This window comes from Lonchura striata, chromosome 20 (assembly GCF_050655825.1).
Source record: "Lonchura striata isolate lonStrDom1 chromosome 20, ASM5065582v1, whole genome shotgun sequence".
In the NCBI taxonomy this organism is placed as follows: domain Eukaryota; kingdom Metazoa; phylum Chordata; class Aves; order Passeriformes; family Estrildidae; genus Lonchura; species Lonchura striata.
The window spans coordinates 5,108,200-5,135,107 of record NC_140722.1 but is presented as its reverse complement, the minus strand read 5'-3'; the positions used below and the strand labels follow the sequence as shown (position 1 = coordinate 5,135,107).

Here is a 26,908-nt window from a genome sequence, read left to right as displayed (position 1 = left end):
CACCTGGGTTTGACTCTGTCCCCTCCTCCCTTTATACTGGTCCCACATCACAGAGGGGGCAGAGCTGGCACAAAACCTGCCCACACACTACTTTTAGGACTTAAATTAATTGAGCACAAAACAAATTCACTGTAATAACTTGAGGCATCTGAAAAATCCAGCTACTTGGGAAGCATGTGTACCCTGGGAATACTGTCCCTTGTCCTCTTCATAGGGTGGGGAAATTGAATTTCTGTCAGCAGGGAAGTGGTTTTGTAATATTTAAGTTTTAGCACCAGCGTCACATTGGAAAGAGCAGCTGCTGGTTCAAGCCCACAACCTGGGCTTGCCCACAGAAAGAGGTGAACAGGATTATGGTGCCAAAAGAGACCCACAGTGACGGATTTTCCCTCAGAGGAGGAAAAGAGTGAAAGTGGGAGCTGAAAAATCAATTCTGCAGCTTCAGCAGTGAAGTATCCATGTCCACACATGGTGCAAGACCGCTGTCCACAGGACCCTGCCACCAGAACACTGGTGTCAGGAGCACAGCCATCCTTCACCAGGGCCCTGAGCACAAACCCCCACCATCCCTGCCTCCCTCACAAAATGAGAAAGCATCTGGAGGACAGACAGTGAGGAGCTTTCCTCCTTCCAAACAACCCAGATCCCAAACCAGAGAGTTGAAAGCAAAACTACAAGGCTGAGCCTCTTGCAGGCCCATCACACCCCCAGCCACGCTGCTGTGCAGAGGCACCAGTGCCACACAAAAGGAAGATGGTAAAACCCTCAGCATCTCTCCCAGTGCTGTGACCTGAACAGCTGGGTGTGAAACCCAAACCACAACGTGCCAGTACCTGCCAGCACAGGCAGAGGTGCTGCAAGTCCCAAACATATCCCCCTGGGCAATGCCAGCAGTCACAGCTGGCTTCACAGCTGGAGCCCTCCACAGCAGCTCAGAGAAGCACAGGGTCACTGAAGCAGAGAGCTGCAGAGAGCTATGAAACCTCTAGAGCAAGGAAGGAACAAATAAAAGCCTACAGTTCCAGGGCATTATCACAGGTCTGCTGTCCCAGGGAGGTCACAAATGCACAAAGAACCAGAGCCAAGGCAGGGCTTGGCAAATGCAGTGTCCAGGCAGGGTCACCACTGTTCATGCTCTGTTTCGAAACAGGAGCAGAACACACACACAAGGACAAATTACAGTGCAAAAAAGGCTTGCTCAGAAACAGGGACATGACTTTGGGGAGATTCTTCACAAGACAAGACAAGGTCCTTCCCTTCCACTCACCTACCAGGCAAGGATACACTGCCTCTTGTAGAGGGTGCTGGAAACTAGAGCAACATTCCCTAGCAGAGATGCTCAGCTGGTCAGGTTTCCTAAGCACCCTCCTCTGCCATGCCAAGGGATCACGAAGATCACACCAATTTTGCTGCCTTCAGAGCACCAACCCCAGAGGCTGCTCCAGCTCTCCTGCAAGAGATATTTTTACTCTTCTGCAGAGAAGCACTCTCCAAGCTCCCCAGAGCTCACAGATTTTCCCCCATGCTGTGCTGAGGCTAATGGTTATTGACTTTTAGACATATTTTTTCCCTCCTCCCTTCAGATTTTGTAGCAAAGCACTTTCATCCACTTTGAAATGGTGCAATTAAACCAATTTCAGAACGATTTGCAGGTTTGTTCTTTAGGAAGCAGTAAGCAAGGCCATGCTTCCCAGTATTTTGGGAAAAAATTCATACATTCACATATCTCTGAATCCATGCCCTCAAGCAGGGAAAGTGAAGAGATTTACACTGGCATGTAAATCCCTGCGACAGACTCCTCTAAAACCACTGAGAGGCACGCCCAGAAGGCAAGGAAGTGTTTCACACCTCCTGTAAGTAGGAAGTGTGAGAAGGAAAGAGATGAAAACTGCCTTCCTTCACCCAAACCTCAGTCACAATTCCTGCCCTATCCTGGCACTCCTGCACCCACTCCTGATGCCAGCCAAGGTAACACTGGTGTCACACGGGGACCTCGGAGCTGTGTCAGAGATGGCAACGCTTTAAAGCCCAACACCACACCAAGGGCAGTCCATGGATGACAGCACAGATGCCTGGCACACCACAGAGGGTTTCACGCCACATGGAGCTCACAGGCAGCCAGACAAAACCCGCCAGGCACCAGTGCCATACCTTCCTCCACGTCATTCCTCAGAGAAGCCTCCAGCAGAGCAACACTGGCTTCAAAAGACACTTTCTTTCTGTTCACAGCATTTCTCTTCTTTTCATGCTTCCTCTTCTTGTGCTGCATCTCCTTCTCATACTGGGCCCATTTCTTCAGCTGCTGAGCCCTCCGTTTCTGGGCTGCCCGCAGCCTCTCCAGCGTGGGCACCTTGTCCAGCAGCTGCAGCTCGGTCAGGAGGTCCACGTGGGCATCCATGGCTTCTGCTGGGAGAGGGGACGGGGAGGATGTCCCAGTGGGAAGGGATGTCCCACCACAGCTCCTCTGGATGGCAGCCTCCTGCTGCTATACCAGCATCCTGAGGCCGAGCTGGGGAGGGCCCATGGCAGAGTCGGGTTAGAATGTGGTGGGAACCTGAAATGAGGAGAGAAGCAGGAGAGATCAGCTATCATCAAGCATGAGTTCAGCCTGCTGGAGAACACAACAGGCAACATCTATCACCTCAAAAGACAGCTGAGTTAACTGCTTTAATTGCTCTAATTGCTTTAATTGTTCTTACCAGCCTTGGTGATTTCCCCCACTCAACATCCCAGCCAAACCCTCTTGATTAAGCAGAAGTTCCACTGTGCAACTAGTTCATGTCTATTGCTCACATTAACCCTCTCCCACGAGCAGAATAAAATGTTAAAGAGCAAAGATCTTCCATATGTTGGATACCATTTGTCAGACAACTTGGGAGCAGTCTGAGTACTGAGACTCCCGTCCTTCCCTGGGCTGGTCATCTCCACCAGCCCTGTTCCAGGTGTCCCCACCCCACAGTCCTGCTCCAATGCACACCAGCAGCCACCTCCCTGAGGCATTTCAGTCTCAGCAGCAAGGCACAGGCAGAGGGGACCAAGCTGCAGTGCCCAGGGCAGTCACAGACACCAGAGGAGACCATTCCAGCTGAAATAACCCAAAAGCCAGAGGCTGGACATAGCTGGGGATAGCTGTCTGGTGCCTCGATGCCAAGCAGGCTTTCCCAGAGGAATTCTACCCACCAGCAGCATCATCTGTGCTGCTCTGCCTCATCCATCCAGCCCCAGCTGAGGACAGATGGATAGAGCTGGCTATCAGGTATTAACAACACTTAAGCCACCTCAGCTCTTAAAAACACGAGGGTTGTGTTCATTTCTCTCTCCCTTCAGGTTTTCTCTTCACTACACTAAATCACTCTGGTTTTGCTCTTCGGGGTCCAAAAGCAATGAGAGCAGTGAGTTCACAGCTCCTGAGCCTCAGTGTGACCACAACAGAAACCTCTGAGCAGGATCACCCAGTGACCAAGCAGGGACCCACGGGCAGCTGCCCAGTCACCTGCTGCACAGGAGGAAACACAGCCCACATTTCAGATGTCCAACAGGTGCATTTGAAATAAAACCGAAATCACAAGCAAACTGAATTTATCCTTTTCAATCACACCTGTGCTTTAAAGCACATTGAAATGGTTCACGCAAAATCCAGGCAAGCAGCAAATAATCAGGTATGAGATGAGAGCTTGTGTGGTTCAGCCAGCTCAGAGGGGACAAAGGAAAAAGAAAAATAAAGTGTTGATGGGAAAGGGTGACTGAGGAACTGAAATATTCACAAGCACTTGAGAAAGCCTTAATAAGACAGATGAAGCTCAACTCTGTTGCTGTTAAAGAGAGGGAGCAACAGCCTTGTAAACACTGGATGCAGAGAATTTATGGAAAAGCAGCAGAGGGAAGGCAGCTGGACCCAGCTGAGAGCCGTGCTGAGGATACCCAACCTCACCCATCCAGCTGAGGCAGGAAAAGCCACGGCTCATCCCTGTCAGAGGGGGAAGCAGCCCATCGAGGAGACTCTGAGGGGCTGCAGGGCAGTGTCCACACCACACAGCACATCCACCACACCCCAGGGAATCCTGGCTGAGGCATCCACACCTACTGAACACTGCTCCAGACCTTCCACAGGGCTTTGACCTTACCTATAAATATCAGGGCAGACTGAGAGCGAGACACGCCATTTCCTCCAACAGATAATTGGTTTGGGAACTGAAAACAAACATACTCAGCTAGAGCACACAGGCTGGTCCAGGCAGCTGCTTTATCCAGCAAATGGCCAAGGACAGCTTCAGCAGCACCTGCAAACCTTATTTTGAAGATTTCAGGATAGACCTGAACACACACACAAAAAAACCCCGTGTTTAATCCCATTAGAGTGCCAAAAAGTGCTTTAGCTCCATAAAGGAATAAACACAAATCCTTGCGAAGTTTTTCATAAGAGAGCTACTAACTCAAAATTCAAATTTAATTCACTTGTGGCTTTAGCATGGCATTGGAAAGCAAAGGAAGGGTGCCATGGCTCCTGCACAGCACAAGAGCCACTCACAGCAGTCCCTGACCTCTGCCCACAGGCCCTGCGGGCTGGGACTCACCACAGTCCCCAGAAACCCCACAGAAAATGCATGAATGCACCTCCCAAGAAGCTTTTCTTTTGGGACAGACGCATTTCCCGAGCACTCAGCTGGAAAGCTCTTCAGCACCTCTGGTGAACTCAGCTCCTGCCCCTGGCAAGCATTCCTGGGAAGTATCTTTGTTGGCAATCTCAGCCTCTGCTGCAGCAGCACAGCCTGCAGATCTGAAGCCCCAGTTACAATACCTCGAAGGAGGGGAGATAAGGGCAGGAAATGCCTCCCGGAATACCGAATAGGCACTCCCACCTTGCTCCTTTTCCAAGCCACTTCTGCCATTGTTTGCTCAAAGACGAACAAATATTTTCCAAAACATACCTGGAGTAGAAATGAGGACCTAATTCTGCAGGATTGTTAAGGCAGGAAACTTTATTTCAGCATTTCACAAGAGAGGCTGGAAGTTTTCGCTTTGGGTTTAGGACTGCACCTTGGAAAGTGCAATTTATAAGTAGTAAAGGACAAGTGTGGCTGGGTTTGCCCATGTTTCAGCTTTCCTGCATACACCTCATTCTCCACAGCTCCTCTGCTCTCACAACAGAAGAAATGAGAGATTCAGGTGGTCTGCAAAGGGGAGTGAAATGGAGAGGGGAGATCCACAGACATCAAGACATGTCTGGAAGTACCAAATGCCAGCACGGCCTCAATCCAACCAGAAAATGAACCTCTAAAGGAGCTAAAAGGTCACCCTGAGAGCACTTCCTGAAGTGGACACAGCTCAGCTTCCCCCAGACATAATTCCCTATCACTCTCACCGACCCCAGAGCCCCAAAAAAGACTGTCCCCATAGCTCTGGCTGCCTGTTTTCCAATGACCTGGTTCCTTCCCTGTACCTGAAGAAATGACACATTGATTTGTGGAACAAACAGGTCAGGCTAATTATAGCACAGGTTCAGGCCCCAGCATTTACTTACCTGCAAAGTGACACAGAAGTGGCTGTGTGGGTGGCTGTGGCTTGCAAGGCATCACATTTTGGTTTCCGTTTTATTTAAAGAAGCAGAGGGGGCAGGAAAAAAGCACCATTGCTCCTGTTGGGCCGAGCTGAGCAGTTTCCATGAGCTCAGCAGAACTGGTGCCACCAGGCTGAGCACATCCTGCCACACACACACAGCCCCCGGCCCTGCAGGGACAATGGGGACTGCTTCAGGGGCCAAAAGGAAGGCAAGGCACTGCTGCCATCCCCCTCCTCCTGGTACTGCAGCAGGGAAAGGCTCACTCTGACCAATTGGCTCCTGCAAAGGGCACACAAGTGTTGGCCAACACCATTGTGGGTTTCTTTTTGTAAATTTGCACTTCCTGTATTGTTTGTATCGCCTGACTAAACCCAAAAGTACTCTCAAGGTGAGGTTACTCACTGCCAGTACAAGTGAAGTGGGAGTTTACTGACTCAGGGGTTGCAGCTTGTGCCACCAACCCTGTCTGAAGTCATCTCACACACACACCTTCCCATTTCACTCTTTGAGGTTGCCACTTGCATCCCTCACAGGTGAAAACCAAAGGTTACTCATTTCCTCCACCAGCACACACTCAGAGCTGCCCCCCTGACCTTCCCACAAAGCATCCAACTTGCAGACAGTTTGCCATAGCACTGCTGAGGCTGGAGCTGGGTCTGTTAAAGCAGCCATGCTGCTGAGTGAGGCTGGAGAGGCTCCTCATCTCCCCATCTGATGATGAAGCTGGAGCCGAGACCTGCAAATCCTCTGTCACATCTTCCCAAGGCAGCAGTTAGGGCACAGCATGACACTGATGCAGAGCACAAACACTCACAGAACTCCTTCACTTAAGTGTCATCAACTGATTTCAGTTTTATTCTACCTAAAAAAAAAAAAAATAAATAAAACAGACCATGGAAGAGCAACCCTTAAATGGTACACTTTGAAGTGAAAGGCTGGAGATACTTTAAATCTTTCAAGCAAAGGGAAAACAGGAAGGCCCAGAGTAGCCACTTCTGAAGTTGAGGGAATCATTTCCAGCCACTGGATTGCTCGTGGTGAGACACCTGCAGGACTGGGCCTGGATGATCAGGTGAGGTGTCAGCAGCACAAAGTCAAGCCAGTGGCATGAACAGACAGAAATAGCCCTCTCCTTCCCACACCAAGCTAATCTCTCCACTGGGCTTGGAAACCAAGCACCAAAGCCTACAGCAGGGATCTGAGTGCACAAGCAGTCAGCAGAGGAGGTGGTGCCTGATTGATTTATTTCATTAACATCAACACCTGCCCCATGGAAGGTGAGCAGCTGCCAAATTCTCCTTTTCTGCTCCTTGCAAGGGCCAAGGCCAACCTGTGTGTTCCTGTCCCATGAAATGCAAGGTGACCAGCCCACTGCAGCCCTTCTGCTGAACCCATCCTCTGGCAGCAGGCACCAATAATAAAGAATTCACAGGGTTTTCCTTCAGCATTATCTGGGGACACAGACCAGCCAAAGATGCATGTTCTGCATGGGCCAGGATCTTCCCAGGGTCTGGAGGAAGCAGCAAATCAGCTTCACCCCTTGGTCCCCAATGAGGCACGAGCTCACTTGAGCCCAAAAGCCAAACACAGCCAGCCAGAAAGCCACGGGGAGAAGGAGGAGACAGCCCAAGGGTCAGGCAGGAGCAGCAGGGAAAGGCAGGCACAGCAGTTCAGCCATGCCCCAGGGAGGACAAGGTGGGGCTCAGGGGATGTGCCCTGGGGCTGAGCACACACAGGGAGCTCAGCTCGTTTCCCTCCTTCCCACAGCCCAGCCTGGGTGGGAAGGGCAGCAGCGTCCCCCTCCCACCCTTCCCAGGGGAACACCCTCCAGGTCATTTCCTAAGCCATGTCCCACAGAGCACGTACCCACCAGAAGCCCTGCCAAGGCACTCCCCACCCCACCACGGAGCTCTTCTCATCTGCAGCACCTCCAGGAAGATGGGAAACCAACCACTCTGCTGATGGGAGCAGGGAGCCCTGTGCTGCACAGGAGATCTTGGGGTTTGTGTGGTTTATGCGTTTCTTTAGTAAAGAGTGCATAAAATCAAGAGGGTCCTTCATGCTTAGACCATCACAGCCTAAAACTGATTTTTTAGAAGTGCCTCTGTCACATCCTGGCTTTTGGGAAAACATTTCATTAGAGCAGCATCAAAAAGGACACTGCACTGAGCCTCACACACCTACAACAGGGGACCTGGCCACTGGCTTTTCAAACACACACACACAGAGGTGGACACCAACAGTGACCACATGGCAAACTGGGAAGGGGATTTCAAATCACAAGAGCTATTCCTGCACAGAATCACAGCCCCAAAACACTCATTTTCACCTGCAGTGCCACAGCACACAGTTCCTTTTCCTACAGAGCAGCATTTCAAGCCTCCTGAAGGGTTTCCCGTTTTCCTGAAGCCTAAATGTTTATTTCTCCAGTATCACCCTGCCAGGTAGGTTGTACCATCTCCCTTGTCTGTGCCTCTGTGCATGGAGTGTGGCACAGGTGGGCACTGACCACAGGCTGCTCTGGACATCAGGGCTGGTGGCAAGGCTGAAGGCAGGAACCTGCCCAGAGCCCAAGGCAGCACATCAAACCACAGCTGGACACACACCTCAGCCAGTGCCCTCAATAACCTGCACCAAACCCTTCTCCAGAGCTCAAGAGCATCCACAGGTGAGCAGATGAACACATAGAAAAGGCACTGCAAGAGCCATATCACCACCTCAGGATTGGTATTTCTAGTCCTGTGCTCCTTCCACAAGGTGCTGGTGGAACCTACTGGCGCCTCAGTGCTGCTCTGGGAGCTCTGGCTATGGCTTCTGGTGGCAAATTCTTCTTACATACTGTGTGATTCTCTCTGTGTTGTGCTGTGAGCCCCACAGCACCCACAGGTTAACCACATGGAGGAGTGAAAATTATGAAAATTGTTGCTGCCTGATTTAATTTCACTGGTATCTTAGAAGTAAACAGCTCCTTTCCTAACTTGGGGCTTCAGCTACACTTTAAGCAGTGGATGTTCAGTACTACCACAAAAATGGCTCCTCCTGAGGGAATGACAAGGAAAGTGGCAGGAAACATCACTTTAAAAATATATAAATATATATCTAAAATATATATTATACAAATTTATACAAATATATATAATATAAATATATATTATATATAAATATATTATGTATAAATATATATTACATATAAATATATATATTTCAGCCAGGACCCCTTAGGGAACAGAACTCCTACATCTGCCCTGGAGTGCTGGTGGGGAAGAGCAGGTACAGAAATATTCTGGGTGAAAGATCTCATCAGAAATTGTGAGCTTCAGGAGAGATTCTTGGCTTTTCCACAGGTTTCTTGTATGCAAAGTAAGTAACTTAATCTGTGCCCCAATTACCTTCTTAAAGTGAAGATATTGTTTTACCATCTGTAGCAAAGGAATTTTCATTGCTGCCTACTGCAAATGTGGTGAAGGTGCATCCTTGTAAAATATTTTTCTAGCTTGATGGAAAGCTCAAAATTTCAAGCTAAATTCTGCTTCAGATAATTAAAAATATTCTTGTTTGGCTGCTTTATCTCTAATTCCAGATAATCTCTCTGTCTCCAATGAACTCCTTCCCAGCAGAGGGAATAAAATACAAGAAAGCAGAAGAAAAGTGAAGCAGAAAGTAAAAAAAAAAAAAAAAAAATCTCTTTGAAGCCAACACTGGCGATAGAAAATTTTAAGTGCCTCTTTCTTTTCTCCTCCCAACTGTTCCATCCTAACAATACTGGCAGTTGTTTGAGGAAAGCCCCTCAGTATTTTCACTATATGTTTCCTGTAAACACCCAACACAGCACAATATACATTCTTTTTCCTATCGATATTTCAACATGGGCTTCCTTAAAAATTGTTTTTAAAAATTAGAAACCTCTTCTGTGCCAGGCAGTCCTCCCCCAGATCAGTGTGCAGCAAGGAGTAACCCAAAGCTGGTGGTGGTCCCCAGGCACAGAGGGCTGGAGAGCTCTGGCTGGGGGCTCAGCAAACACAGCAGGGAAGGGCTTTGTGGCAAGCACATTTCTCTCCCTCTCAAGATTTTTCATAGAGGTGCACAGAGAGAAATGAAAGAGAAAACAATTTCTATTTCTGCTCCTTGTTTTTCCTATGTGGAATGTGTTTAGAGAATTGTTTACCTGGGGTGATTGCTTGATTGGATTCTGGTGAGGATTGTTTGAGCCTGATGGTCAATCCAACCCACTTGTGGCTGGACTCTCCAGAGAGAGTCATGAGTTGTGTCAGAGTCAGAGAAAGCAGTATGTAGTTTTAGTACCCTCATTTTATATAGTATATTAATGTATTTTAGCATAGTAATAATAAATAAATAATTCAGCCCTCTGAATTGAGTCAGACATTGTCATTTCTTCCCATTGGGTTCACCTGTGTTTACATTAGGGCTTTGAGCACAGCTCACACCCAGGATTTAGGAGCACGCCAGAACTTTAAAGCTAAACCAGCTCAGATCTCCTTCCCTCCACGTGGCTCCTGCACAGAGCAGCTCCTGGAGCCCCATTCCAGTGCCAGGCAGCGGGACCTGGAGGCGTTTTAAAAACCTTCCTCTAAAAGCTCTTGAGATAAATGCACCTTTCTGTTTCAGCTCCAACACAGCACTTCAGCTGCCACCTGTGCTAGATGAGTAATGCCATGGCTGACTCTCACAAGTAAAGGGCAAATATTATGTGTATGTTAAGAGAAGTTCTATAGATTTACAGATATGCTTCACCCCTCCCTTGCATTGTTATCAGGGGGTGGCCTGGGTTTGGGACATTTGGGAGAGTGGGATTGTTACTCTGGCAGCACCTGACCTCCAATCAAGGTGTAAAAAAGTGATCTCCACCCCTGGACAGCAAAGAAGGAGCCATGGACAAACACGGACAGAACTTTGGGAGGGGCTAAAGGGTTAAAAGGCAGAACATCCACTGCATGGATGAGCACATGGAGGAAAAAATCCTTTGCTCCCGGCCACTGTAACATTTTATCTGTTCAGTCTTTTGTTGTGTTTTTGATAAGGTTTTAATAAATATTTTAAATGTTTTGAAAGTGAGTACTATTTCTCACACACCTTTCTGCATTAAGCTGCCCTTGTCTGGGGGTATTTTCAAAACTAGAACTTCCATGCAGATGGTTTTCCCACTCCCTAACAGTTGGGGGGTTCTTCTTCCCTCTCTATTTTTATTCCCCACATCTTCCTCACCAGCTAAGCTTCACTCTCACTGGCTCTTCCTCCACATCCATGGGCAGAATGGGCTGTTCCAGCCCCAGTCTGAGGTGCAGCTCTAGTCCAGGCACTGGGAACAACTTGAAGGATGCATTGGAGCTGCAAGAACTGCTCAGCCCCCTTGTACTTCCCAAAGGGGACACCTTGGGTTCCCCTCTGCTTTCAGGAATCAGTAAAAAAACCACCCTGAGCTCTTGGCTATGAAATTCCACAAGGAGAAGGGAGGGGGGCATTTCTGCCAGCTTGAACTTGAAAAATCTTAACATCGATTTATAGTCGAGTTAAAAATCAGAAAGTTAAGTTCAGGGCTCAATTTGAAACTACATCAGAAGAAGGCACTCCCCTCTAACTCAGTGCCATAGAGACAGCTCGCTCCGCAGTGTGAAGATGCACGCAGCACTCACTAATTGTCCTGATTGCTTTTTTCCCTGAGCTGAGGGCTGAGCACGTGGAGCCAGGAGCAGAGCTCTCCCCTCCGACTGTGCCCCAGACAGCACAGCCGGCTCCAGGGAAGGTGATGCTGGAAGACAAGGCAATTTTACTCCTTCAAGAATCCAGCACACACCACTCCCCTCTCCCCTTTGCTCCCCTTAGCAGAAAAAGTGTCTGCTAACAAAAATTTATCTCCGGCATCAGAGGAGCAGCAGGATCCCTGCCCTTAGGCAAAGAAAGAAGGATCAGAATGGGATTTCTGTGCAAACATGAAGAGAATCCCAACTCCCCTCGCACGAGAGCAGCCCCATCCTCTGAGCCAGGCAGTTAAATATTGAAGGAAAGGCATGCAGCAGCTCCGATTATGTGGAACAAAAATTAATTGAGGGCATAAGTCTCCGATTGGGCTCTCCATTTATTTTTTCCACAGCACATTATATGGGAGTGGGGGTTGCAATGCAGACACCTGCAGGGAAAGCAGCCCGACCCATCTGTGACAGTGATATTACCTCTTTTTATTTGTTTTTCTGGTTAGAGCTTCCATTTTTTATCAACCCTGCCACAGACAGATGTGTGGAGGCTTCCAAAACTGCATCCCTCTTCCTGACATTTTCAGCTACACATTGAGAGATCTGTAATTTGGAAAACAACAACTTTGCCTCAAAACAGGCTTTAAAATAAGACATGGGGGAAATGAAACAAAAAAAAGAAAAACCCAAACCCCAAGCTAATTTCCAACAGAATCTCAAAAACACCACTGGAAGAGCCCACACCCTTCCCTCAAGATATAAATTACAACCCTATTCGCACCCGCACCCCACTCTTTTTAACAGAAATTCTTCCATTGTTTAAAGCCATTTACACATATTTTGGCGCACGGGAAAAAATAATCCTAGGAACAGCCCTATTCTGGCACAGCAACAAGCTAGATAAGTGCCTGGATTTTCCATTTGGAGCTCCTGGGCACCTCAGGCCGTGCCAGTGGGATGTGCCAGCAGCAGGGCTCTTGCAGGCTCCCAGCTCTGGACAGGGATGTGCCTTTCCCTGGGAATTCTCACTCTGGGCATCCCACCTGCCCCCATGCAGATGTGCACCCGCAGGGCTTTGCTTTCTCACCGGGAGTTACCATCCAGTGGGACTGCATTCCTCAATTTTTATTGATTTTTCTGCGGGTTTTGCCACCAAAAGCAAGTCCTGCCTTGCTGGTCCCTTTCCAAGGCAAAGGTGTGATGCTGTCAGCTTTGTGGCACCACGGTGATAAAGCCAGTGACTGGCAGAATTTAAAAGTGTTTGCTACACACCTGACAGCAGGAATATTGATTTTGTGGGAGATTTATGAGAGGATTCTCTTCCCAACCATCTGATCCATCCATTTTAAACAGCGGTTGCATTTAATTACTGCTAACAAAATGCTTTCAACTCTAAAGCTTATGGACATTATTGAACGTATCTACAACAATTCCAATAATCCTCAAAAGGTCTTAACAAAATAACATAAAAAGATGCCCTCTGACCCATCCTGCATCCATCAGAGAGCCTGTAGAGCAGCTCAGGATAGTGTTATCCTCCTGCCTCTGCTGAGCAGGGACCAGCAGGGTGCCCACAGGCTCTGCTGGGAGAGTAAAGAGGTGAGACTTTGGGAAAAATTAATTATCTATGTGATAGTGACACTTTGGGAAAAATTAATTATCCATGTGATAGTGTGGGATGCTTTGTTCCAGACAGCTCGAACATCTGGATTTGTTATCTAGGGTTTAGCCCTTATACCCTGGTGAACTCCACAACAACTTCTTAACCTGCTAAACCACACACATGTCACCAAAAAATTCATCCTCCAGTTCCCCCAGATTCTGCAGGTCAAGGTTAGCCCCCAGCACACAAGAAGGGGACCCTGAGGCTGCTGATCCATCACTCCCAGCCCTGGTCAGGCCTCCTGCAGCCCCCTATAGCTGCTATAGGGGACCAGGGCCAGCCCACTCACAGCAGCACCCACAATCAGCACGCCTGGACCAGGGCAACCCAGGCTGTTCTCCCGGGAAGCCTGCAGGAATATTACAAGAGCATCTTCTAGAAAGTGGAACCACAATACTTGAAGAGGACAACGGCTCCTGAAGATGCAGATGAGCAGAAAGCCTGCTCGGGTAAAGCAGCACCGCCTCTCACTTCCACCTCTGCCTGCCCCGCTCCAGAGGAACTCCTTATCTCACATGCAAGCCCTGAGATTGAAAGGAAATGTTTTGCTAGCAGAATGCTAACAAAACGTTAGCACAGCTCTCTGCAGTGCCAACATCACCAGTTTCAGTCTGAAATCAGACTCTGGGAGCAGCTTGCCACTGCCTTGCTTGGGAGGCAGATTTTCTGTTTCTGAAAAACCTTATTTTTAGGCACGTCACCATACGTGCCCTACTTTCTGTGTTTTCTGCATCTCCTCTTGGCCACAGTCAGGGTGGCTGTTGGCTTGACTTGCTGCTCTGACAATACAATTGCTCTGACATCTAGTTTAATCAAATATTTACCACTTACTCGTTTGAAAATAGGATTTTGTATACTTAGATTGACTTGACTTGTAAGCACAGAACCAGAATTGCTGGTACAGCTCTCCTCCTCACAGTCCAGTTCTTACTTTGCTTCTGCCATTTCTGGGATTACCAGCACAAGGGCTCTGCTGGCACAGGCTAAGGAGGACCAAGGAAAACCCTGGAAAACCTCAGTCATTGATGAGCCCAACATTCAGCCATTCGTCTGTGTCCCAATGTTCAAACAGTCAGACCTGTCCAGGAGAGACTTTTCCCAAAGATATCAAGATTTAAGGCCTCAGCTGGGAAGAATGGCTGCTTTCAGGGATGACTTCCTGGGCATTTGGTAGGTACCTCACTTCAGTGTTTGTTCTGAGAAGAAATGTTATTTGGATGGCAGAAAAACCAGTGCAGAAGTCAAATTCAGATAAGTGGGGCACCTTAAAGCCTGAAATCTGATCACATTTCAGATGAGCAGATGGTGGGGGTGACCCTTCTGCATCCCACTGACAGCCCTGCTCCCACCCACTGCTTTGGGGGGGTTAAGCAAAGCCCACCCGGTACAAAACCCACTTAACTCCAAATACCAGATGAACTCTTGCTCGAGACCTCACTAGTAAAAAGCCAAGTCCTACACAAATCCCTAAATCTCAGCTTAGCCCCACAGAGGAGAGAAAATTAAGGTATTACTGGATACCCCACAGCCAGCACAGGGCCCTCTTTCCTTCCTTGGTCTTTCTCCTTGGAGGGGTATTTGACCTTTGAGCTGTCATGACAGTCACCAAGCAGAATCTGAGCCCATGAAATGCTGCCCAACTTCAAAATCACCTTAGAGCAACACCTCATACTTGGGGTTTTCCCATGTGGATCATATTAAGGATGCCATAACATCATAATGAGCAGCTGGGACAAAATTAAGGCAACTGGTTCTGATGAATGAAACTGCGCATCTCCATTCTTCCCTTGTAGGCTGTCCTCTCTCCTCTCTTCCAGAGATACCAACCTGCAACTCCTGCCCCTCCCAGCTCAAGGGCAGAGCAGCAAGATACAGCAAACCCTCACCCACAAAGCAGGGACAAGAGCAAACTCACAAGGAAGGTCTCTTGGCAACTCAGGGTGAGAGAAAAGGAGTGGGGAGTTGCTGCCAGCTTGTTTGTGTGCACTTAGGGTGGCATTTCCAACCCTGTAATTGTTGCATAATGAATTTAGCAATGGAGTTCAAGAGCTATGAATCATTCAGGCCAAGAAAGCATGAGTCAGCCCCCAAAGAATCAGATGTTAAAATTACATACATTTAACTTGAGCTTGACAAAGCCAGAGGAGCAATGTCCCAGCACAACTCAAACCATCATGCCAACATCCCCACTACTCCTCCTGATGGACACAAGACAAAAGCAGCACCAGAGCAAAACCTTTGGCCACTGCAAATAATTTACAACTGCCACCCCTGGCCAACCCAAGTTATCAGCCCCAGCTCCGAAAAACCACCTGATGCTGCTTCTTGGCTGCTGCTCACTGAGAAAGGTGGCGAGCCTGAGAAAAGCTCTTTGCACAATCCTGACAGGGACTGAGCACTCGGGATGCTCATTTCACTGTGTGTGACCTGCCCAGGAGCTGGATGGGGACAGGGGAGGACAGCAGAGGTGGCTGTGGGAGCTGGCAGTCAGGGTGTTGGAGCAAAGAACAGAGCTGGGGTGGGAAAGGAGCACAGCACTCTGCAGGACACTGAGAATGAAACATCATGACAGAGAAGGATGCCCGAGTTAAGGAGTGTGTGTGAATGCAGGGAGACTTCAGCAAAAAGAAGGTGTTTTCCTGGCTCTGTTGGAGATCCTGCTTAAGCCATGCCCTGTATTTGGCACTTACAGGGCCTGCATATGTGGAAGGAAAGTTATTCTGAAGTGAGATAGGGCATGAATTCAAAGCAGAACAACTATTCTGGGTTAACTCCCCAGGTGGCTTCTTATTCTAGAGTGGCAGTGCCTTTTTCTAGTTTAATTCACTGTAAAAATAGATTAGGCCAATGGTTCTCATCTGCAAAGCCATGGTGTAGCTGGCCTGCTGCTTTTAGAGCATCCTTAATTGGAGCCTGGCTATGGGGACACGGGGGGTTCTGGGATGCAGATGTGGTACTCTCAATTTGGGAACATCACATGAACTTAAAGCAGGAAAAAAACAACCACCTGCAGGAGTGTCTGCACAGCCACAGGGCTGTACCTCACACAAGGCAGGGGACAGAGCCTGCAGTGCTCTCTGCCCACTAAAACCAAACAGCACTACAGCAGACCCACAGCCTGCCCTTCACAGCACCCCAAGGCCTCCTTGTAAAGCCAGTTTTGTTTGAATTTTTATCAAGCTTCTATTTAGCCCCGTTAATCACAGCCTATCAAGCTCTTTCAAATGCAAACACAGAAATGTACCCAGCAACTGCACTTTTCCTGGTTATCCTTCTCCTGCTGGAATTATGGAGGGCTACAAAGCAGGAATGCCAGCCCACCTGTCTCACGCTTTTCAGCCACTTCCCATGGGATAAAATCAGCTGACTATTCTAGAAAAAAAAACAGACTGATCTCTTTCCCTGCCAGCTAGCAACATCCAAGGAGAGCAAACAATGTGCTGTGCAGGAGAAAGAGCATCCCTGTGAAAGTCAAGGGGAGAGGCAGATGGGCAGCTCCAGCAGCTCAGCACCTGCACCAGCACATGGATGCTGCCTCTGGACACAGGGACAGCCAAGCCACCTTTGTCAGAGGCTGTGTATTTCCTGGCAGGGCCTCTAGAGCCAGAGATCTCACAGCTCACTTAATTCCTGTCAAACGATACACCATTTTTTTTGCTTTGTTTGGGTATTAAGGCTTAGCCTTCCTCAAGCTATTCATTCTTTTTTCTCAGTGCCTACGTGGCTGTTAACCCCAGTGCTGACATGTTTCTGAGAGCTGCAAGGAAAAGCTCTGTCAGGAAGAGCCACATCACTCTGCAGGTGTCGTCTGTCCCAGACAGCAGCGCCGAGTCCTGAATCAGTCCCGTGTCAGCAGCTTCACTGACCAACCCTTGCCCACTGCCGTGAGACCTGGGCTGTTGCATTCATTCCTCTCACCTCCCAAAGTCTGACAGCTTTTCTGCTCCTCTTTGCTCAAGCCAAGCCCAGCAAAGCAGGAACTGTCCTGATTTCAGGTTGAAGGTGCAGGTGATCCCCACCTGCTCCTGGTGCTGCTGCCCTGGCCAAGCACCCCGTGCTCCACACTGGGCAGGACCTGACCTAGGAGTGGGCTTTGCCTTGATCAGAGCTGGACTCTGCTTGCTGCTGGTACCACCCTGCACCTCCACCCAGCCAGCAAAGCAGCCGGGCTCCACTGGCCTTTCAGGAGCATCACCTTCAGAGAAAACCTTTAAAAATATAGTATCTCTCTATATATAAAGAAAAACCATGTTGGATGGTAAAAAGTGACAGTCCACAACTGTGCATGCCCTAAACAAAGCTCTGGCAAGCATCAGAGCAGGGCTGTGGAGTGAATGTGCAGGGGAGCGCTCGGGAAGGAGACAAGGAGAGACAAACAGATTAATAGAAGACGACAGATTTCTAGTAAGATTGTGATAAGCCTCTTGAAACTTCCCTAAAGGATGAGCCAGCTGGCAACACGATCCTAGGAGGTGGTGTAAGTCGACTAACAGCCTTGCAAAGAGCCACCAGCTGACCCCTTTCACACATCCCAGCTCACTCCTGCAGCTGCTTAAGCAAGGAAAGCTGAAGAGGCCACACCTGGATGCTTCTACCCTGGCACTCACCTGCAATTCCAGCCCTCCCTGCAGTGCAGCCACTGGCCCTGAACTGTTTAGAGCAAGCAGCGAGGTCGGGCTGACCGTGGCACTGGCAGAGCTCACCACCCTGCTCTCCTCTCCCCAGCCAGCCAGCCAGCACGTCTCACTGCCCACAAGGGGTTAACCCGACCTCCGTCCACAGGGAAGCTGCCAGGCATCTTTGGGAAGTGGCACACGGCTCCTGGAAAGGGCTTTGCCAAAGCAGGGATGGGAATGACAAGGTGATGACCCTGACCTTTGTCTTCCTTCCTAAATTCAGCTCAGCTGGGATCCCCCCAGAGCCAAATCCCCCAAAAACACCACACCCCAGTTACCCTCTTAGGAGGAAGAGGAGAGGGTTATCCACAGGGGAAGGCGAGCTTGAAGTGTTAAGATTTTTATCCTTCAAAGGACAATACCTTCAAAACCTGCTGGAGGTGAAGTGGACACCACACCCAAAAGTAGGAGCTCACTGAGTCCCCTTGCCAGTGCCACAACAAAGCCCTGTCACTGTTTGAAACTGGGGGTTTCACCTGGAGCATCTTCTTCAGGATTATGAACAGCAACAGCCAGTTTATTTGGTATCAGGCAAGTTTTTCTTCTTAGGCCAATTAGTTGCTGATATAATTTGCCCACTGAGGTCACTGAATCATCATTTAGCAGTTTCAAAGGAGATGAGATGAACTGCAGGCCAATTTCTCCCCTCCAGCTCAATGACTGATTCAAAATGCAGTTAATGATAGTGGCTCATAAGTATCTGGCAGAGGATTTGAGAGAGCAATTTATTGCCCAAAAAGAGGTTGATCTCTTTCAGCCAAAGCAGCTCAGCTGGTGAAGATGTAGGATCTGATTCTGTCATCTTACTTGACGGTTGTTAAATACTTAAGAGCTGCTAAACTGAAATCAGACTCAAGTAAATGGAAAAAGAAGATCCAGAATTAAGGTAAGGAAGGTCACAGTTAAAATCCACTTTGTCACCAGAAAGCAAGTTTCATTCTTTTAAAGGACGAGGAAAATAACCAAATAATAACTAACAAGACTTTCAGCACAAATCCTGCTTTTTTGTGAGTTTATAGAAGATAAAAATGAGACACCCCCTCATCCACAAAAGCTTCATTATTTGTCAACCTCAGGCTTCGTAACCAGTAAACACTGGTTGATGTTTTTCTTCTTGCTGGATGAAATGTGCCTAGAGGCAACAGGCATTTTATAAATTATTAAACCAAGGGAAAATAAGGTTCCAACAAAGTGGCTGCAGAAGCGATGCAGAAGCACCGAGGAGCTGGTACAATTGGTACCAGCACATTTACACAGAGTCATTTTTCCTGCAACAACTGACTCGACAACAAGACATTGTTAGAAATGCACATCCTGGACACGTGGTCTTGAGGGCAAAAAGAAGATGTGATATCTCAACATTTCATCACATCCATCACACATATCTGAAGTTCAGCACTTTAAACCTTATTTTTCTTATTAAAAAGTCACTTATGTTTTCCAGTCAGAGGGAAAATTAGCTTTTTTTAAATTTAAATTCCAATCTCAGAAGAGATCTTGGGACATAAAGCAAAACCCATGGAAATACTGTAATAAGAGTACTTACATATCAGCTATAGTTTTTCATCCATCTCATAGCATTGAGAAGGAAGGAAAAAACACGAATGAAAAAAGTATTCTTCACTATCAGGGTTCAATACATTACATCTTTCACAACAAACACAATCTACCTCCAGACTAAGTCCTGTTCCAGCCAGAAAAAACCTTTCTGCTTTCTGCCATAACAGCACTTGGCGCTTCCATCTGTGAAAAACCACTTAACAATAATGGCAAGGCTCAGGAGAGCGGGTCAAGGGAGGCTGGGTCAAGGTGACAGCGAGGGCAGCCCAGCAGCCGCTGCTCCCGAGGTTCCCTGAGGGTTTCTTAGGGAACAGGAGGGCTCAGAGATGAGTTTGAGTTTGTTTTGGGTTTTTTTTGGTTTTTTTTCCCAGGTTTGTGAACCTTCTCCTTTCTCTGACAATTTGTGAAAAGCCACTTTTCCAACTATTACCCTACTGCAGCTTGAAGTATCTTCCTTCTCCTCCTCGACTGGTTTTCACCGTGCAGAACAGATCTTTTCGCGGTAAGCAAGCAGAGAAATAAACCAGAATTTTGGTCGCTCGTCAGTCAACCAAAAACATCTCTACCAGCACTGCCGCCTCAGGCCCGGGAGCTGAAGAAGGGGCTTTAGTTCAGGCTGAAGTTCTCCTGGTCTGTCACAGCCTGAAGGAGACTGTCCCCAAAAGCCCTTCACCTCCCCTGAAACCCTGCAACCCCGATGCCGTTTCAGTAACTAAGCTTGTATTTGTGCTACCTCGAGTAAATTTCTTCCACACCCCTCCCGTGCCAGAAGGCAGCGGAATTCCAGACGCACACCGAGCAAAACCCCCCAGGAGCAGCGCGGCACACGCACAGCCCCAGCGCGGGGCTCCCTCACGGCGCCCCAGCGCGGAGCCCGACCCGCGCGGGCGGGACCCGTCCCCATCCCCGCGCCGCGGCAAGGCGGCCGGGCTGCTTCTGCCGCACAGCCCGCTCCGGGGCCGGACTCACCCCGACTCCGCGGAGCCCACGGCACCCCCGCAGCATCCCCGGGCCGGGCCAGCCCAGCGCCCGCTGCTCCCTCCCCCCGCACGGCCCCGCACTCACCGCGGAGCTCCGCGCAGGGCCCGGCCCCGCGGCAGGGAAGCGCAGGAGGCAGCGGCGCCGCGCACAGCCGGCCCCGCTCCCCGCCCGCCTCCGGCCCCGGCCGCGGCCGCAGCTCCGCCCCGAGGCGGGGCCGGGCCCGGAGGCGGGCGGGAGCGGCGCCCGCCCCGCAGGTGAAGGCGCGGAGCAGCCCCGGGGATGCTGCGGAGCGGCCGCTGCGGGCTCTGGGGAGCGAGGGCCCGTCCGCATGGGGCTGTTTCTGTAAGGGTAATTGGGATAAATTTCTAAATATTTTTTGAAAAAAACTCTTTGAATTTCGGTGGAAGTTCGCGCCCCTGCCTGCCCAGCTGCCTATGGATAAGATTTACCCCGACTTTTGTCTAGGGATGCGATGCTGCTGCCCCCACTGAGGCTAGAAGGTGGATATGTGGTTTAGAAACTGTTTTGCCAGGGTTTTTGTCATAAATATGTGAGCCCAGCAGCAGGTTCCTATTTGCCACAAAGTGGTTTTGTGTGAGGGTCCCAGAGAACTTTTTAGAAGGAACCAAAATCCCTCCCAACACAGTGTAACGTTGCTTTAAACACAGTGACTGATACCAAAACCAAATGCCATTCCTGAAGTGTGCCTTATGCCAATTTTATAGGCACAATTTTATAGGCAGATGAGAGCCCTTGCCAGGAGCCAAACCAGTCACTGGAACTGGGAGAGAAGCCAAGAAGCCTCCTGGGCCAGGGAGTGGCACTGGGAGCCCACACTCACCCACTGGGAGTGAAGCAGAACAGATTCCTCATGCTGCTGTCAGATATTGTGTCTGGGATCAGTTGCCTTTTCCAGGGTGGAATGGGTTTCAGAGGGTTTGGAGGATTAATCACCATGGACTCTATTTCTCCTTGGGAAAGAGCCTCCTCCCAGGCTGAACAGATCCACGGGGAGCAGCTCTGACACTGAGCTGTGGGGTTTCACTGAAACCCTTCTAGCCCAAGAGAGGCCTTAAGGTTCGAAACGTGAGTCACTCCCTGAAAAGGTGCAGATAAGTGTTCACAGGTAGTAAACCTGAATCTCTGCAAGTGTACAGGAGAGTAAGACACCATCCACAGGGTGAAGGTCTGACTAAGGTAAGAGCTTTCCCTGACATGTGATTGAGAGCTCTGTCCAGAATTCACTTACTACTACTGCAACATGGCAGAACCACAGTTTAGGAGTCAGCAAGCGACCCACGGGGACACGGCTTAAGTGTAAAACTTGTCTTATCGCTGCCTCTGTATGTGCAAAAATCTGAAAACAAAGCTGATGAGAAGCAAACTCATCCGTGTTCTCCTCCTCGCTGGATCCACAGGGCTATAGGTGCAGGATGGATGGAATGGGAAAAGTTTTAGCCACATTAGAGGTTAATTACAGCTCTGGGATAGACTTAGATCAGCAGCCAGGACCTTGGCAGCCCTGGGCTGCGCAGGGGGGGAGGCGGCTTTCCAAAGCCCGAGTCTGCCAGCAGGAGCCTTAGCCCAGGGCACTGGAGAGCTCAGCAACTTTGCATCAGTCTCTGAAGTCCATAATTCAGCTGTCTGTTTATTGAAATTGTGTTGTAAGCACAGCTGCTTTCTGAGGCACGTATGGAAATGAAGGGGGAGTCTCATAAATACCCTGGCTCTGTGCCAGAGCAGTGAGTCAGCGTAAGGAGCTGAAATGCAGCTTAACAGCTACAAGATTTTAAAAAAACTCTAAAATAACCTCAAAATTGTTCTCCCAGCCCCCCACCCCCTTTTCTGTTCAAATGTGGGTATCAGCATTGTTATTGGGAAGGTAAGGACAGCTACAGCCTCAGCAGGATGTTGCAGTGCCCAAGGCCTGGGACTGGAGAAGGTGGAGGCCTTCAGGGCAGAAGGAAGGCTGAGCTCATCTGAGAGCCTGCAGGCATCTGCATCATCCTGGTTTTTGCTAGCAAATCAAAGCCTTTGCTTCAGTTGCCAATGCAAAGATTTGGAGCTACAAGAGAAATGCAATGTTTGTTTACTAATATAGTCAAAATTCACAGCATCAGGTTGTTTTGTTTAATCCTCCTGGATTAAACAAAGAGGTGGAAATCTGAAGTGGCTGAAGATGCTTTGGATGCACAGAAGGAGCTGCCATGGGCTGCTGGGAGTTTAAAGAGAAGAAGTGAGGTGACAGCAACACTCCTGCCCTGCTCTGCAGGCATGCAGGACACGTGTGGCTGTGGTCTCTGCTCCACCGTGCAGTGCTGCTGTCAACTTGTCAAACTCACAGCTGGGCACAGCTGGACCACAGCCCGATACAGGGCTGAGGGTGCTGCTGTGTTTTCCTCTCCCCTCTTCAATTTGTGCTTCCAATTTCTGCAGTTTTAGTGCCCAGCAAAGTTCTCCTTTGGTGGTGTTTCAAGGTCTCCTGGTGTATTTATCTGACTCCAGCTCAGAGCTGCTGTCTGATGGCGAGCGAGCAGAGCATGTCCTCACTTAAACCTGCTGCGAAGGAGAAGAGCCTCTGCAGAGCTGAGGAATGTGTCCTCTCCCTGCCTGCACGTCCAAACACCTCTGGGAATGCCCATGGGCAGGCTGGCAGCACAGTGAGGGCTGGGGAGGAGGAACAAGTCATGAGACAACAAATGAAGGCAGAAGTTGGCCACGGCTGGGGGACACTGCTCCGAGCGCCGGGGCTCACCCAGAGCAGGAGGTGAAGCCAAGGGAGGCACAGAAAGCACCAGGAGGGTGCTGGAAAGGAAGGTGGCTAAAACAGAGATGGGGAAGCAGAAGGAAATGGGCAAACTTGCAGGTGAAGGCTGGTTTTGAACAGACATAGTGGGAGCAAATCAGTGGTGAAGCACAAGGGGAACTGCAGGGTGGTGGGAGTGGAGGAGTGATCCAGCTGTGGGTGTGGGTTCTCTAGAAGGCAACAGCAAGGGACAAGAAAAGGAAATGATGTTCAGGCCAGATGGTTGTCAGACAGTATTATAGAGAAAGATTCATGAGTAAGAACACTAACATTGATTCTTCTCTATTAAACAAACAAACAAACAAACAATGGATTCAAGGGCTTAAAAAGTGCTGATGTCATGGGAATGCTCTCAAATGTCTTACACGTGGCATAACCAGAGTCTGACTTAAAAAGGAAAATTAGATGAAGGAAATCAGTAAGAGAAGAGAGCACACGGGGGGACACCAAGGGAAAGGTGAAAGTAGCAGCAGAATTGAGGGACAAAAAGAGACAGAGGAGTAGATCTGGGATATTCATGCTGATTTCACTAGAAGCTCAGGAGAGAATATCACAGATTCACTGAAGAATAAACCAGGATGCAAAAACAAGGTGCATACATCCAGTACAGCTGAATTTAAAAGTGCTGTACCAAGAAAAGTCAAAAGTAACTGATATTTCATGCTCCAGCTTCAGATCAGTAAAAAACTTTGCAGAGGTTGGTGGGAGGGGCTGTGACCTTGAGGGCTTCACCTGCTCCAGGAAAGTCCACACCAAACTGGGCAGTGAACTGGCACAAGGAATTCCCAACACACCAACAAGCTCTCCAAGTGTATCCTCACCACTGCAGGAAAAATAAGACATGGGATGGTGCCAGTGGCAGTTTGTACCTTGTAAATAGACCAAAAGAAGCAAAAGGATTAATTGATCAATCCCCAATATTTGTACAACACAGCCTTATCACAGGCTGCCACTCAGTCCTGCTCTTCTGCAGGCACAAAGGCCAGCTCCTTCCAGGCAGAGCAGTCAGTACCAGCCAAGGCAGTGAAAGCTGAACTGTGACATTCAGGACTTTCCCAGCACGGCCACCTGCAGACACAGAAGCCAGAAGCAGATCTGGAGAGGAAAACCTTTCTAAACCCACAAAGAGCCAGCACCAGGCTGACCTGTGAAGGATTTCAAGGCTTGACAGGAAAGAAGTATTACAGGCTGGTGGGCAAAGATCCATGGCTTGCAAGGTCACAAGTCAAAATCCCTGTGGTTAGGAGCTGCCTGCTTGCCCAGGGTGAAACTGTGTCCCAGTTTTTAGCAGCCTGCTCCTCCTCATCCTCGGGCTGAAGGAATGGGCACTGCCTGCCCCACCTTGTCAGGGATGCCAGAGCAGTCCCCTGGTGTCAGGTGAGTGCATCTGTGGGGTCACTTGAGTGCCTGGCACGAAATCCTGTGGGGTTTGCTTTGAGGGGATTTGTTCTGGAGGTGGGTTCCCCCCCCACTCTGCACAGGAGCTGCAGTGACGAGCAGGAATTGCCCTGCACAGCACAGGTTTTTTCTCACAACTAACCCCTACCTCTTCTCCAGTGCCTCCAATCCCTGCTGGGGCCTCCTTCCTGCTGCAGCAGAGCAGCATGTGGGGTGAGAGCCATCTCCAGAAGTTTCTGGGGAAGACCACACAGACAGCTCCAGGCATTTCTCTCTGTCCGTAGTTTGGGCGATAAAAAACATTTCTACTGCTATAGCTTGTTTCCTTCCTCTCACCCTCCCATGGCACTTTAATACCTGTTACTTACCTTCTTCACAGCACTTTGGGGAGATTCATCACAAGGATCATCTCAAGGTGCAAACTTTGCACCTGGTTGGAAACTTTGAAGGTCAGCAGCAAGGTGGTTTATGTTTATTACAGACTAAAACATGAAAGCGCAACACTGCTGGTGCTGCACAGGCTTGCTGCACTGCACACTGGCAATAGACTCATATCAGGAACTCTAAAGGTCACAGCTACTCATGAGGGGAACCTCAAAATACAGCCTCCAAAAACAGTGTATCAGAAGCAAGACCCTCTGGATACCTGAAATCAAGCCATTCTGGGCAGCTCTAGTGTCAGGGATGAAGGTATTTAGGAAGAAAATATCAAATCAGGCAGAGCAGGATTCTTCTAAAATATATCAGCACAGAGGTACTGAAAGGTGCTTTAGCATTCAGATGAGACAATGCTATTTTATTTGCAGCCATCCTTCCTGATAGCATCCTTGAATTTCTCAGTTTCTGGCCTTGAGAAAATCATCCAGCCCATAATTCACTTGTGGAACAGGGTGGGCCTTCACCTGTAGTTCACAAAGCTGATGGAAATTTGGAAAATAGTTGCCACGCTCCTGTTCTCCAGCCTGGGAACAGAGACTTACCCAGAGACTTACACAGGAACCTAGAGCAGAGCTGTGCCACCAGGTTTGGGACACCTGCAAAATGGGGTCTGCACCACCCTCAAACAGCTGCAGCACCACTCATTCCTCTAATTTCTGGTTTCTTTAATCTATTTTTAAAAGTAGGAGAATAAAGCCCTTGATCACAGGAACACAACAGTGTTGAGCGTAATGGCAAATACAAAGAGCAACACTGGTTTTGAAAGCAAATGTCACTTTTGCAGAGGGCTGCAGTTTAGAAGGAAAGTCAGGGCACTACCAGAGGAAAACCATGACATTTTCTACACAGCTCTCACACACTGGTCCCATTAAAGGCCCTTCCATCTTCTATTAGGCAGCCATTGATTGGAATTAATTAAAATATCTCCTGTGCACTGGACTTGAAACTCATCAGTGCTTTGTCATTATCTGCGAGCTTTCTCCCCAGTTAAAGCAAATATTGTCCAATAATCTGGTTTGCAGTAAGTGTACAGAACATTTAGCCACAAAATACCCTGTGGCATTCAGGTATTTGACAAGCTGGAGGGTTTAAGGGTGTGCCTGGCACTTCTGTTTAGATATACAATTGTGCAATGTATTTTTTAATCCAAGCTCAGAGAGAAAGTTGGCCTCAGAACCCTCTGGAACAGAAAAAATGCAAACACATTTCTGGAGTCATAACCTCAAGCTCTTGGCTTGCTCTGGCACTTAACCCTTGAGATGAACCAGCCATGCTGTCCTTGCAGCCTGCTCAGTCACCTGGTTCTGCTGCCTGAGGAGCTTCATCTTCCAGTTTCCAGGTGGGTTTATTCTCAGGAAATTCTCTCCAGCCCTTCCCATGGCTCTGGTGCCTTCTCCCAGGTCCTGCTCCTCTCCCAGGAGTGACCACACACTTTGTCCCCTGGAGCAGCACCCCCGAGCGTGCTGTGGCAGTGCCACCCCAACTCTGAGCGAGCTCTCACACCAGACAGCTTCAGAGGGACGAGTTCAGCAGGACCTGACCATCTGGGAAGCAAAGAGCACAAGGAGACCCTGAATGCTGGAGCTGCTGCTGCCAGCCCCAGGGAAATGATCCTGACAGGCCATGCATCTTTAATGCTGCTCTCTGCACACAACACATTTGATAGCTGAAGGCACAAAAGCCTCAGCAGGAGTGTCAGGAGCCTTTGTCCATCTTTCAGAGCCAGATCCAGTTTCTACAGCTGATGAAAGTCCCCCCGTTCGTTTTAGCAAGGCCTGAGGAAGGAAAGCTGCAGCTTGGGCTTACAGCTGTGAGAGTCAGGGGCTGGTTTATAGGGATTTAAACACAGATATTCCATGCTCAGGACTTTCTCCTCTGTAAGAAGGATGGCTTTACTGGTCAGCTGCCCTGACAGTGATGATGCTGGGCAAACACAAGACTGCAGCAGGAGCATTCTAACAACCTGGGTTGTGTTCTCAGAGTTCCCCTGTCACTCATGCCCACTGTTTCCAAAAAGGAACATAATACCTTTGCTCTTTAAATCCACGAATTCACATTTAAATAATCAGCTTTTAAGAACAGTGATAATGAGAACAAAGCAACACCAAAAGACACACC

General features: G+C 49.0%; 1 protein-coding gene across 2 annotated transcripts in view; it reads right to left on the bottom strand.

Annotated features, from left to right (window-relative positions):
• The window catches only part of PPP1R16B (protein phosphatase 1 regulatory subunit 16B), a 55,646-nt gene extending 35,312 nt beyond the window's left edge, over nucleotides 1-20,334 (bottom strand). The window contains exons 1-3 of one of the 2 annotated variants that reach the window (XM_085557985.1): nucleotides 20,233-20,324; nucleotides 5,522-6,422; nucleotides 2,152-2,554 (exon numbers count right to left, since the gene is read on the bottom strand). In XM_085557985.1, coding sequence (XP_085414111.1) covers nucleotides 2,152-2,398 — 247 coding nt within the window. In that variant the 5' untranslated portion in view covers nucleotides 2,399-2,554; nucleotides 5,522-6,422; nucleotides 20,233-20,324. Of the gene's footprint in view, nucleotides 1-2,151; nucleotides 2,555-5,521; nucleotides 6,423-20,232 lie in introns of both variants that reach the window. The other variant, XM_021527843.3, reaches the window with a different exon arrangement.
• Nucleotides 20,335-26,908: the final 6,574 nt, after the last annotated feature.